General features: G+C 45.3%; 1 protein-coding gene across 2 annotated transcripts in view; it reads left to right on the forward strand.

The window, feature by feature from the left end:
* LOC143998424 (uncharacterized) overlaps positions 1-14,582 on the forward strand; it is a 29,441-nt gene extending 14,859 nt beyond the window's left edge. The window contains exons 3-4 of one of the 2 annotated variants that reach the window (XM_077493974.1): positions 12,157-12,293; positions 13,880-14,582. In XM_077493974.1, coding sequence (XP_077350100.1) covers positions 12,157-12,293; positions 13,880-13,888 — 146 coding nt within the window. In that variant the 3' untranslated portion in view covers positions 13,889-14,582. Of the gene's footprint in view, positions 1-12,156; positions 12,530-13,879 lie in introns of those variants that run through there. The other variant, XM_077493973.1, reaches the window with a different exon arrangement.
* Positions 14,583-14,954: the final 372 nt, after the last annotated feature.

The following is a 14,954-nucleotide window of genomic DNA, read 5'->3' on the forward strand; positions in this document are numbered from 1 at the left end:
AAGGGTTGGTCAAAGAATAGTGCTCCGACACTTAGTCCTTTTTTCTGGATATTTATTTAACAAAAACACACACTTTTGCAATAGAGGGGTAGAGGATAAGGCGAATTCGGGTACCTTTTGTAGTTTTGGTGTTAACCACTTACAGACCGGACCATTTTGCTGGTCAAAGACCAGAGCACTTTTTTGCGATTCGGCACTGCGTCGCTTTAACTGACAATTGCGCGGTCGTGCGACGTGGCTCCCAAACAAAATCGACGTCCTTTTTTCCCCACAAATAGAGCTTTCTTTTGGTGGTATTTGATCACCCCTGCGGTTTTTATTTTTTGCGCTATAAACAAAAATAGAGCGACAATTTTGAAATAAACGCATTATTTTTTTACTTTTTGTTATAATAAATATCCCCCAAAAATATATAAAAAAAAACGTTTTTTTCCCTCAGTTTAGGCCGATACGTATTCTTCTACATATTTTTGGTAAAAAAAAAAAAAAATTGCAATAAGCGATTATTGATTGGTTTGTGCAAAAGTTATAGCGTTTACAAAATAGGGGATAGTTTTATGGCATTTTTATTAATAATTTTTTTACTAGTAATAGCGGCCATCAGCGATTTTTTTTTATTGTGACTGCGACATTATGGCGGACACATCGGACATTTTTGACACATTTTTGGGAGCATTGTCATTTATACAGCAATCAGTGCTATACAAATGCAGTGATTCCTGTGTAAATGACACTGGCAGTGAAGGGGTTAACCAGTGGGTGGCAGTGTAGGGGTTAAGTGTTCCTAGGGGCGTGTTACTAACTGTGGGGGGCTGGGCTTTGTGTTAGTGAACACTGATCTCTGCTCCAATCACATGGAGCAGAGATCAGCGTCACTTGTTGCTAGGCAGAATGGGGAGATGCTGTTTACAACGGCATCTCCCCGTTCAGCCGCCCTGTGAGGCGATCGCGGGTATCTCCACGGCGATCGAGTCCGCGGGTCCCACGACCGGACTCACGGGGGTCCCGACCGGAAAGCAAGCCCGCAGGGCGGCATTTTAAAATGGACGTACCTGTACGCCAGTATGTCTGCCCGTGCCATTCTGCCGACGAACATCGGCGTGCGCCGGTCGGGAACTGGTTAAAGGTACTTCCCTGATCCAGAGGACAAACAATTTCCAACAGCCACCGGATAGGCCTCTCTCACTGACCTAGCAGCCGATGATTTGTTCAATGAAAGTCTCTGCCACAGGAAGGCACGATAAGCTTCTGGTTGCAAAGTTAAAGAGTTTCCCCACCCTACCTGATTCTTTCAGCCGACCTGGTGATACTGTGTGGTAGACAACCCAGGATGCGTCCTCCACCTGAGTCTCCAGGCTTCTCCATGAGGCACCAGCCTTGTTGCTCGGTCCTCTTCCGAAAAAAGTCCTCCCCTGGATCCTTCAGTTGCGTGGCTTCTCGCCTCAGGCAAGGCAGCACAGGATCATCTCTGGATCAGTAGAGCTTCTGGGCCTACTTTTCAGCTGCGGAGCCTCAGGCCAGCCGGCCCCCAAGACATTGAATTAGGCAGCACACACCTCAGGCCAGGAGGGCCATGAGGTTGGGGAAAAACGAACCCAAAAAACATGGCGCCTGTACCTTAAGTACCCTTACCCAGAATGCACAGCGGATAGACCACTCCCACCGGGCTGTGTCTGAGTAAAAGGGGTACCCAATGCATTCAGCCAGTTGCCTTTCCAACACTTACCGGTGGCGACAACCACTAGGGTTGCCACCTGTCCAGGATTCACCCGGACAGTTCGGGTTTGGAATCATGTGTTCGGGTTTCAGACCACCTGAAACCCGGACACATTATATAGACTGGACTATGGCTTCCCAGCAGGGTTGCTGGCTGCAGTTGTCTAAGTAAGCTGAGAGTGTCTGTTACACTCTTTCACACTGCCCAAAACCAACACTAACAATCCCCCCCCCCAAACACACACAGATGGGAGAGGAGAGAGGGCTCGACCTGCACCTCTTGCCCCCACCCCTACCCCTCTGTGTCTTCCCCACACTCCAATCCCTGGCACTGTGCCTCAGAAAAGGAAAGTTGGGTCTGGAAATTTGAACCCAGCAGCCTCAGATACATCTGGATGAGAGGTGCTGACTGCCAAGGGGTGAGTGAGCTCACCATCCATCCCTGTCTGTGACTGAAGTCTCCCCTCTTCTCTCCCCTGCCTCTGAGTGAGTACACTAAGGTAAATCAGGGTTTTCAGAGCACCCCCTTACATCAGAGTTCCCCTTTACACCAGAGGCCAGTGTTTCCCCTTACATCAGGGTTCCCAGAGGATGTGGGAATTATGTTAGAGTCCCCAGAGTTCTCCCTTCCATCAGAGTCTGCAGAGTCCCCCCTTACTTTGAAAGGGAGCTCTGCAAGTTCAGATGTAAAATGGGAACTCTGTGGACTCTGATGTAAAAGGAGACTCTTGTTATTAACTTCATATGATTAGAAATGTTATTTAATAGCAAAATATATGTATAGTTTACACTATATATATATATATAAAAAAAAAATCATGCACTGCTAAAGTGTTCGGGTTTGACTTGAAGAAAGGGTGGCAACCCTAACAACCACACCCAAGTGGAAATTAACACAACCCAGCTGAACTGGTACAGAAGCCAGAACTTTAGCATTATTAGTCTGAGCCAAACTGCAGCTTCAGACAAACTTAAATGGGTTGTAAAGCTTCGTTTTTTATTTTCTAAATAGGTTCCTTTAAGCTAGTGCATTGTTGGTTCACTTACCCTTTTCCTTCGATTTCCCTTCTAAATGTTTTTTTTCCTTTGTCTGAATTTCTCACTTCCTGTTTCTCCTCAGTAAACTTCACACCGTCATCTGAGCGGTGGTTAGTCAGCCAGAACAGCTTACCCTAAAGTGGACCTTCCGCTCATTGGATTCCTCCCCCCCTCCGGCGCCACAATTGGCACCTTTCAGGGGGGAGGGGGGTGCAGGTACCTGTACAGTACAGGTATCTGCACCCACTTCCGGGATAGCTCTCTGCAGAAAGGGGCGTAGATTACGCCCCTTTCCGAAAGTCCCCCGCTGCCTGCTGGGAAACACACAGATCCCAGAGGCAGCGGGGTCCATCCTTATTGCGCAGCGTGACTCGCGCATGCGCAGTAGGGAACCGGGAAATGAAGCCGAAAGGCTCCACTTCCTGATTCCCATACCCAAGATGGCGGCAGCAGCACTTGAGAGACGATCGAGAGATCGGCTTCGGGTGCCGACATCGCGGGCGCGCTGGGCGGGTAAGTGTCACTATTTTAAAAGTCAGCAGCTGCAGTATTTGTAGCTGCTGTCTTTTAAAAAAAAAAAAAAACGCGGACTCCCGGCGGACTCCCGCTTTAGTAGCTTACTGAGGCGGAACAGGAAGTGAGAAATTCAGACAAAGAAAACAAAGAAAAAAAAAACATTTAGAAAGGAAAGCAAAGGAAAAGGTAAGTGAACCAACAATGCACTAGCTTAAAGGAACCTATTTAGAAAATAAAAAAAAGAACCTTTACAACCCCTTTAAATTTACAAAAATACTAGCATCGGTATTAAAAAAATACCAGCGCTACATTAGTAAATCTCCTCCAGTGTGACCTACGCATGTCACACACGTTTGCATTTTTCCACGGCGCAATGCATAAAAAATATGCACCACTTATGGCCCACAATGCGTGCCCATTGGTGTGAAGGGGCCCCAAATTCGGCAACATACGGGGCCATTTTATTAGAAGTGTATTATTTGTAAATGTGGCTTTGTCAGAAGGGATCTTCAGTCCTCTGCACTTCGTAATACTGGGGCGTTTGTTATCCAAGGAGGCGCATCTGCATTCTGGTAAGTGCCAGGACCAAAATGTACATATAATTCCTGATATGATAAAATTACATTCATAACAAGCGTTTTAACTGAATGTATACAAAAAAAAAATATGTCGGTCACTATGCGGTATATTTAAACAAACTTTGCATTGCAGCTCCTCCTGTGAAAGTTTAAAGAGTCCACCAGCGCCCCCCCCCCCCCCCAAGCCTCCTTTTTATGTGAATGGGACTAAAAACAAATGTTATTGGGCTATTTCCTGTGCTGGACAAATGTTTTTCGTTGATTTAAAATACAAAAATACTGCATTTGGCCACTAGATGGTGATAAGTACTAAAATTATTTCCTATGATGTTTAGCGCCATCTAGTGGCCAAAAGCTGTATTTTCCGTTTGAAATCAATGAAAAACACAGCAAAGGAAAAAAATATATATTTTGTCCCGTTTGCACAGAGCAAATCTACATACTCTTTTCACTAAAAAATTTCTATATGAATGTTTTTTTTTTTTTGTTTTTTTTTTTTTTTTTAATAAAATTCCCCCCCGGAGGTGTTTTTTTTTTCTTATACCTCCAGTTATATGTTTGTTATGAATGTAACTTTATCCTATCAGGTTTTATGAATTATATGTGGCTTTTGGCACTGGCATTTCCAAATAAAATAAAAAAAAAACAGACAGGAATGTGGATTGCTTTTCACTGCTAAAAATTTTACAACCGGGGGCCATATACCGGTCCCTGGTTTCTCACCCTCCACTAAATGCTGCAATGATAGAATGATAGCCATTGGTAGACTTTCTTTAATGAATTTAATGCATGTTATGATGGCCATTAGCTGAGGAGGTACTTTACTAATGGGTTCTATGACCCGGGCTTGTGTGCTGCCAAACATGCTATGGTGGGGTTGTTGTACTGTGAGATCAGGACTCTGTGCAGGCTGGGCAAGTTCCTCCACCCCCAGCTCATTCATCCATGTCTTTATGGACCTTGCTTTGTGCACTGGTGGGCAGTCATGTTGAAACAGAAAGGGGCCGTCCCCAAACTGTTCCCACAAAGTTGGGAGCAGGAAATTGTCCAAAATGTCTTGGCATGCTGATGCCTTAAGTGTTTCCTTCACTGGAACTAAGGGGCCAAGACCAACCCCTGAAAACACCCCCTCACCATAATCCCCCCTCCACCAAATGATTTGGACCAGTGCACAAAGCAAGGTCCATAAAGACATGGATGAGCGAGTTTTGGGTGGAGGAACTTGACTGGCCTGCACAGAGTCCTGACCTCAACAAAATAGAACACCTTTTGGGATGAATTAGAGCAGAGACTGTGAGTCAGGCCTTGTCATCCAACATCAGTGCCTGACTTCACAAATGCCCTTCTGGAAGAATGGTCAAACCTTTTCATAGACACATCTCCTAAACCTTGTGGACGGCCTTCCCAGAAAAGTTGAAGCTCTTATAGCTGCAAAGGGCCAACTCAATATTGAACCCTACGAGACTAAGCCCTTGTACACACGGTCGGAGATTCCGACGGAATGTGTCCTATCGGACCGTGTCGTCGGATAATCCGACTGTGTGTGTGGTCTGTATCGGACTGTTTCCGTCGGAATATCCGTCGGACCCAATTTTCCAACATGTTGGAAATATTTCCCGACCAACTGGGCCGATCGGACATACTCCGATCATGTGTAGAGAATTTTGATCGGACCAAGTGCCACGCATGCTCAGATCAAATTCCTACATCAAAGCTATTGGCTACTAGCCTGAATGTAGTCCCATCGTAACGAAATAACGTCATCACGTTCTGAATGATCGGATTTTTCGACAACTTAGTCCGACCGTGTGTATGCAACAGTTTCGGACACAATCCGTCGGACAAAATCCAACGGATTTGGTTGGCAGAATGTCCGACTGTGTGTACAAGGGCTTAGACTGGGATGACGTTAAAGTTCATGTGCGTGTCCAAATACTTTTGACAACATAGTGTGTGTGTGTGTGTGTGTGTGTGTGTGTGTGTGTGTGTGTGTATATATATATATATATATATATATATTCGTTATATTATTTATTTATATATATATATATATATATATTGTAATGTTCGGGGGACCAGGTAGACCGCAGGACACAGGCTTTTCATACAACAAAGGGTTTATTAACTTAAATAGCTTTACAGCAGCCAAAAACAAAAGGAAAAAGATTTGTAGTCTCACCGACTTGCAAAGTCCAGAACAGCTGTCCTTATCAGAAACAGAGCTTGGTCTTGATGGCAGGTAGCTTCTCCTGCCAGGAGCCTTCCAAACAGGACACTGCTGTCCACTTCATTTGCTGCAACCCAACATAAACACCATCCACCATGTCTTCTCCACTCCTCCACACCCTTCTACCACTTCCTGTCTTGCTTTTAAAGACACTTCCTTAACAGGTGGGTTACTCAATTTTATTCCCTTAAAGAGACCACAACCCAAACAGAGGGGAAATATAGCGTCCTTCCAGGACCCAGCCACGGCGTCCATTACATATCCCCCCCCTGTGCCCCAACGCCAAGGAGGTGGAGGCAACAGTGGAGCTCAAACAATGGACTCGGGAGAGGGCATCTGCATTTTGATGCAGTCTCCCGGGCCTATGCTCCACTACAAATTTAAATTCCTGGAGTGCCAGGAACCACCGGGTGACCCTGGCATTAGTCCCTTTTCCCTGTCTCAGCCATGTTAAAGGGGCATGGTCAGAAATCAGCCTAAACTTCCTCCCCAAAAGGTAATATCTAAGGGATTCCAGAGCCCACTTAATGGCCAGACACTCTCGTTCAACTATGGCATAGTTTTTCTCTGCTGGTGTTAACTTCCTGCTGAGGAAGACTATCGGGTGTTCCTCGCCATGAATAACCTGTGACAACACCGCTCCCAATCCTACATCGGAAGCATCAGTCTGGACAACAAACTCTTTTGAAAAATTAGGTGCTACCAGGACAGGGTATTGGCACAGCGCTGACTTGAGCTCCAAAAAAGCCTTCTCAGCGTCTGCATTCCACTCCACCATGACCGATTTCCGACCCTTAGTCAGATCGGTCAACGGAGCCGCCAACGTGGCAAAGTTGGGTACAAACCTCCTGTAGTATCCCACCATGCCCAGGAATGCACGTACCTGCTTTTTTGTGAGGGGGCGGGGCCAATTCTGTACAGCCTCTATCTTGTTGACCTGCGGTTTCACTACCCCTCTACCCACGATATAACCCAGGTATTTCACCTCCTCCATTCCCAAAGCACATTTTTCAGGGTTTATTGTAAACCCCTCCTTCCAAAGAGAGTCCAGCACTGCCTGCACTTTGGGCAAAATGTGATTCCCAGTCTTTGCTAAAAATGACTATATCGTCCAAGTATACTGAGGCATACTTCCGGTGAGGTCGTAAAATCCTATCCATTGCTCTCTGGAACGTGGCTGGAGCAGTTTGCAATCCAAAAGGCATCCTTTTGTACTGAAAACTCCCCTCCGGGGTAGAAAAAGCAGTTTTCTCTCTAGCAGCCTTAGTCAACGGGATTTGCCAATACCCCTTGGTAAGGTCTAACGTAGTGATATACCTGGCTAGACCTAGTCTCTCGATAAGCTCATCTACCCGGGGCATGGGGTAGGCATCAAACCGGGAAACTTCATTAAGTTTCCGGAAATCATTGCAGAATCGCAGAGTTCCGTTGGGCTTCGGTACCAACACAATCGGGCTCGACCACTCACTCTGCGATTCCTCAATAATCCCTAGGTCTAACATCTTTTTTACTTCCTCTGAAACGGCCTTCCTTTGAGCCTCTGGGATGCGGTAGGGCCGGACAAAAACTTTGACTCCTGGTTCTGTGATAATATCATGCTCTATGACACTAGTGAGCCCTGGCAAGTCTGAAAATTTTTCTTTATTTCGCTGCAAGAACTCCTTTGCTTGCTGACTTTGGGTTTTAGACAGGGTCTTTGCTACTTGGACACTCTCCACCCCAACCCGAGGCTCAAGTTTTGTACTAGCAAGGGAGGTTGCTGGTTCCCTGTCTGTCCAGGGCTTTAACAAGTTTACATGATATATCTGGAAGGGTTTCCTCTTGCCTGGCTGGTGGACTCTATAATTTACCTCTCCCATTTTTTCTACAACCTCGAAAGGGCCTTGCCATCTGGCCAAGAATTTACTTTCCACAGTGGGAATCAACACTGCTACTCGATCCCCCACTTGAAAGTTCCTAATTTTGGCTGCCCTATTATAGACCCGTCGTTGAGCCTCCTGGGCTTTTTGTAAATGTTCCTTAACTAGCGGCATCACAGTTCGGATCCTCTCCTGCATTTGAGAGACATATTCAAGAACACTTTTATGCTGAATTGGTTCACTTTCCCATTCTTCTTTAACAAAGTCCAGTAATCCACGAGGTCTCCGCCCATATACCAATTCAAAGGGCGAAAACCCAGTGGAGGCCTGGGGCACTTCTCGGATAGCGAACAGGAGAGCTGGTAACAGGCAGTCCCAGTCTTTCCCATCCCTTTGTACCACTCTCTTGAGCATAGACTTAAGGGTCTTATTAAAACGTTCTACCAATCCATCTGTTTGGGGATGGTAGACCGATGTGCGCAGCTGCTTAATCCGGAACAGTCTGCATACATCGGCCATAACCTTCGACATAAACGGGGTGCCCTGGTCTGTGAGTATTTCCTTGGGAAAACCCGTCCGTGTAAACAACTGGAATAACTCCCGTGCAATAGCCTTAGAGGAGGTATTCCGCAGGGGTAGTGCCTCAGGATAACGAGTGGCATAGTCGAGGATCACTAGTATGTAAGAATGACCTCGAGCCGACTTTACCAAGGGACCCACTATATCCATGGCTATCCTTTCGAATGGGACCTCAATTATGGGCAGAGGGACCAACGGGCTCCGGAAATGGGTCGCCGGAGCGGTCAACTGACAGGTGGGACAAGAGGTACAGTATCTCCTTACCTCTGCTTTCAAGCCTGGCCAGTAAAACCGGTCGGCGATCCGTGCCTCCGTCTTTTCAACTCCCAGGTGTCCCCCTAAAACATCATCATGGGCCAGGTCCAGGACCTTGCGTCTATATTGTTGGGGTACCAATAATTGTTCTACCACATTTTCTCTCACTTTAGTAACCCGATAAAGCAATTCATTACATATTGAAAAATGTGGCCACCGCTCATTAGCACCTGGCTCTTGGGGCTGCCCATTTATTACTACAACCTGTTCCCGTGCCCTGGCCAAAGTGGGGTCCTGCATCTGGGCAGTACCAAATGCCCCCTGGGGAACACCCAAATCTGGCAAGTCAGGGGTAGAGGCCATTTCCTCATCGTCTTCCCCCAGCATTACCTGAAGCGGGGAAGGTTCCCCCCCCTCAGTGTTCAGGTAGGTCTGAGAACCCCACATATTGACATCTTTAACAGTATCAGCACTATTTTCATCATTACTAACCAAAGTCTTGGCGTTTTTATCAACTGGGTCCATATTATGAACATGTGGCATCTCAGGGTTATTACCCTCTACAACAGGAACAGAGGGACTAGTTTCTTCCCAGTCTCTGGACCTTTCAGATAGTTCTCCTTGTCTCCAAAGTTTTGCAAATAATGGACAGTCTCGTCCTATGATAACGTCATGTACCAAGTTCTTTACCACCCCCACCTCTTGAGTACCAGTGCCACATGCTGTGGAGATGGACACCGAGATGAGAGGGTACTCTCTAGTGTCCCCATGAATGCAGACAACCCGCAAAATTTTGCTTACCGGACCGATCTTCCCAATTACTCTAGGGTGAACCAGGGTTACCATGCTTCCAGAGTCCAGCAAGGCCCATGCAGGGTGGTTGTTCACTTGGACTTCACACTCAAAATTCCTCTCTCCAAGGTCAAGATGTGTTGTACACGATTTATGGGCATAAAAAGACCCCCTCCGAAGAACCCCGCATTCCATGGGTTCTTCCTGCAATGGGCAGTGGGCCCGGGTATGGCCCCAGGCATGACATCGCCAACATTGTACATCCCCTCCTCTCCGATCAGGAACAGGTCGCTGAGGGGGTAACGGGTGTGACTCTTGGCCTTCCGGGGTGTTGGTTCCAGGGCTCCTGGGGACATCCGTTCGAAGGGCGGCAGTTGATCGGAAGGGCCGTGGCAGACTGGGCCCTTGACGCTTGGTGGGGCCAAGCAGATCCTCCACCACCGTATATCGTTCCACCATCTCAACAAGGCCGTTCGCGGTTTTGGGGTCTCCATGACTGACCCACCGTTGAAGGTCATCTGGCAGTGACCTTAAGTATCGGTCCAGCACGATCCGCTCCACAATTTGGGGGCCAGACAACACTTCGGGCTGCAGCCATTTTTTTACTAGTTGCACCAGGTCATGCATTTGAGATCGCGGTGGCCGGTTTGAACGATACTTCCATTGGTGCACTCGTTGGGCCCGAACGGCCGTAGTCACCCCCAACCGAGCCAGTATTTCTGCCTTTAGTGTTTGATAATTTTTAGCATCTTCTGGTGGTAGGTCAAAATAGGCTTTTTGAGAATCTCCGGTGAGGAAAGGAGCAATTAAGCCGGCCCACTGGTCCTGGGGCCACCCTTCTCTCTCTGCCGTCCTCTCAAATGTTGCTAGAAACGCCTCTACGTCATCACTCGGGGACAACTTCTGCAAGAAATGGCTTGCCCTTATGGTCACCTGGTTGCCAGGGGCAACGGCCACTTGTTCACGGCCCTGAGACAGCTGCTGCACTGCTTCTTTTAAGGCCGCCATCTGAGCCTGCATAACCTCTTGTTGGGTCGCTTGCTGGGCTGCTAACTGGGCCACCAACAGGCGAGTATTTTCTTGCTGCAAAGCCAGTGCCTCGTTGTGCTGCGTTGCTAAGCGCTGATTAGCTTCCTCATGGCGGGTCTGCGCTTGTATATTCGCCAAGGACAGCTGTTTAATTAGCTCCTCCATGGTTTCAGCTTTCCGCAGTTGTGCAGCTTTAACCCAGGACATAAATTCACTGTACTGTCCCTTTAAATGCCAGTTCAAATCCACAAAAAAAAAAAAATAGCAAGAAAAAATGCCTGTTACTTTGTCCTGCCCGCATTCGAGCACCACTTGTAATGTTCGGGGGACCAGGTAGATCGCAGGACACAGGCTTTTCATACAACAAAGGGTTTATTAACTTAAATAGCTTTACAGCAGCCAAAAACAAAAGGAAAAAGATTTGTAGTCTCACCGACTTGCAAAGTCCAGAACAGCTGTCCTTATCAGAAACAGAGCTTGGTCTTGATGGCAGGTAGCTTCTCCTGCCAGGAGCCTTCCAAACAGGACACTGCTGTCCACTTCATTTGCTGCAACCCAACATAAACACCATCCACCATGTCTTCTCCACTCCTCCACACCCTTCTACCACTTCCTGTCTTGCTTTTAAAGACACTTCCTTAACAGGTGGGTTACTCAATTTTATTCCCTTAAAGAGACCACAACCCAAACAGAGGGGAAATATAGCGTCCTTCCAGGACCCAGCCACGGCGTCCATTACAATATATATATATATTTGTTATATTATATATATATATATATATATATATATATATATATATATATATATATATATATATCGTTATATTATTTATATATATATATATATATATATATATATTCGTTATATTATTTATATATATATATATATATATATATATATATATATATTTGTTATATTATTTATTTATATATATTCGTTATATTATTTTTATATATATATATATATATTTGTTATATTATTTATATATATTCGTTATATTATATATATATATATATATATATATATATATATATATATATATATATATATATATATATATATTCATTATATTATTTATATATATATATTCGTTATATTATTTATATATATATATATATATATATATATATTTGTTATATTATTTATATATATATATATATATATATATATATATATATATATATATATTTGTTATATTATTTATATATATTCGTTATTTCCAATTTGTTTAAATTAGTTACTATTGTAATTTGGAAATTTGGATGCATCTGAATTTCCGAATAACGAAAAATTAGTCCGAATTTCAATTTGGAACAAAATGAACTGCACGTGTCTAACCTTTATTCTCTGGTGTGTAGAGGAGCCCAGGGGGCTTGTGGGCACCCAGAAAATTGGGGGGAGTCCAAGGGTGGAACAAGGGGAGTAAAGAAGGACCCCATTGCTGTTCCCTTTGTCTGAACACTTGGTGGTGCTGGTTAGAATATTTATAGAATGTGTTGAAATTCTCCCATCACTCGGGTAATAATAATAATACCAATGTCTTCATGTCCTCCATCATGTCTACAGAATCTGCCCAGACCACCCAACCTGAGATGGAAGCAAATGTATGGAGACACCTCCCCCCACCAGGAACCTTGAGGTTTACCTGTGCCGCCATTTTCCTCCTGGTCATTCTGGTTCTGCACTGTGTGTGGTGGAGACAGGTGAGACATCGGCAACCCCCGGCACATCGCACCTGCCAACCACCCCCATGTAGGTGGGACTTTCCTCATTCCCAGCAGAGGAAGATTTTATCAAACACGAAGGATGTTTCCTCCACTTGAGATACGTTGGGTTGGGTTTGGGGAGATGGGAGGAGGAGATTAAAGTAAATGCAACCCCAAATGGGTAACATTTTGTTCATGTTTACATTAACCACTTGAGACCCGCGCTATAGCCGAATGATGGCTACAGCACGGACCTCCTTTGCCGGGACGACGTCTATTGACGTAGTCCCGTGCACAAGCGGCCTGCGCGCCCCCTGAGGGGCGTGCGCGGCGCGCTCTGTGATCGGCGAGTCTAATAGTCTATGAGACTCACCTGATCACTGATCCAAGCAAGGGGTCGATCCCGACCCCTTACCACGTGATCAGCTGTCAGCCAATGACAGCTGATCATGTGATACAACGGAGCCGGTAATCGGCTATTATTCCTCCTCGCGCTGACAGCGTGAGGAGAAAAAAAAAGAGCCGATCACCGGCGGCCATGATCAGGACATCAGTCCCGATCACGGCCAGCCCTGCCAGTGCCCATCTGCCCCCTACCAGTGCCCACCTGCCCTCTGCCAGTGCCACCTCATTAAAAAATAAGTGCCCCCTCAGTGCCACCCAGCAGTGCCCATAGTGCCACCCCGCAGTGCCCATAGTGCCACCCAGCAGTGCCACCCAGAAGTGCGCACAGTGCCACCCAGCAGTACCCACAATCTGCCTCAACAACGGTGCTGCACCCCAGTGCCACATATCCGTGCCCATCAGTGTCATCTACCAGTGCCCATCAGTGCCGCCCATCAGTGCCCAGCAGTGCCACCTATCAGAGCCACCTATCAGAGCCACCTATCAGTGCCCATCAGTCCCATCTATCAGTGGTACTTATCAGTGCCCCTTAGTGCCACCCATCCGTGCCACCCATCCGTACCATCTTATCTGTGCCCATCAGTACTACCTTATCTGTGCCTATTGGTGCCACCTTATCTGTGCCTATTAGTGCCGCCTTAACTATGCCTATCAGTGCCCACCAGTGCAGCCTATCAGTGCCCACCAATACAGCCTATCAGTGCCCACCAGTGCAGCCTATCAGTGCCCACCAGTGCAGCCTATCAGTGCCCACCAATACAGCCTATCAGTGCCCACCAGTGCAGCCTATCAGTGCCGCCTCATCAGCGCACTTCAATGAAGGAGAAAAATGACCTGTTTGCTAAATTTTATAACAAACTATTAAACATGATTTTTTAATTTATTTATTTTTTGCATCTTTTTTTGTTTGTTTAGCAAAAAATAAAACTCCGAGCTGTAACTAAATACCACCAAAAGAAAGCTCTATTTGTGGGAAAAAATGATAAAAATGTCATTTGGGTACAGTGTTGTATGACCGCGCAATTGTCATTCAAAGTGCATCAGCGAAAGCGAAAGCTGAAAATTGGTCTGGGACTGAGAGGGGTTTAAGTGCCCAGTAAGCAAGTGGTTAAACAATTGCCAATTTTTCCATTAAGTAAAGTTTAAACATTATTTAGTCTTTCTTTTCCCCATCTCAGTGCTGCTGATCTCCTCCAGCGCCTTCCGGGCCTCTTCCTGACTACATATATTCACTCCAGCATTGGCTGCGCATCTCGGCTCTGGACAATGGCGGACCATGTCTGTGCAATGTGTGTCAGGGTGGTCACTTGTAGAACATATGACAGGGTGACAACGCCGGGGCACGTTATGGAGAAAAGGACAGAGCGTTGTCACTAGAAATGATCTTGGGACCCCAGTACGGGATTGGCTGGTGGCTGTCAACCTTTCCTTGCCCTATAGAAAGGTCACCTATATACACAGAAGATGCCCGGCTAAATATCACCAAATGTGGGATCGGTGGTTAGACCTTCGTAGCTTCTACCTACACGGAGGAAGGACCAGCGACCTCCTGAGTGATGTCTACATGTATAGGTGACCCTCTATACTGCACATTATTGTGTATTTCACTTTTATCTCTATCATTTGTACCCAACGGCACGCAGGTCACTATATTATTCTCATTTCTCCAAAGATAACTTGGGAGAGGATTTTCAGTGTTGGGTGACCCTTCGATACTCCCATTCATCCGTAACGTTATGTACTGGAGTCTATTGTACTGCTCCTAACCTTTGTATACCTAATAAAAAGTTTGTTTGTTCAAAAAAAAGAAAAAGAAATGAGTTTGGGTTTGGTTCACACACCATGTGGCAGTTTTAGTAATATTAATCATAAAAAATAGTAATAATAAATAAAAGTGATAATACTTTTTTTTTTAATATTAATTCATATTTGGTATTATTATTAGTAATATTAATTATAATAATCCCAATAATAATAATAATAATAATAATAATAATAATAATAATAATAGATAATAATAATAATAATAATAATAAATAATAGTTACTTTTATTCAATTTTCGTATTTTGTATTATTATTAGGGGGATTTGTGCTATGAAGGATAATGGGGGGGGGGGGTATTTTGATATAGTGATGTCACTAGAAATGATCTTGGGACCACAGTAACCTTTCTACACCCAATAAAGAGTTTGTTTGTTTAAAAAAAAAAAAAATTTGTTTGGGTTTGGTTCGCACCATGTGGCAGTTTTTAG

This window comes from Lithobates pipiens, unplaced genomic scaffold (assembly GCF_037356315.1).
Source record: "Lithobates pipiens isolate NorthernLeopardFrog02 unplaced genomic scaffold, aLitPip1_a1.2 Scaffold_19, whole genome shotgun sequence".
Lineage (NCBI taxonomy): Eukaryota > Metazoa > Chordata > Amphibia > Anura > Ranidae > Lithobates > Lithobates pipiens.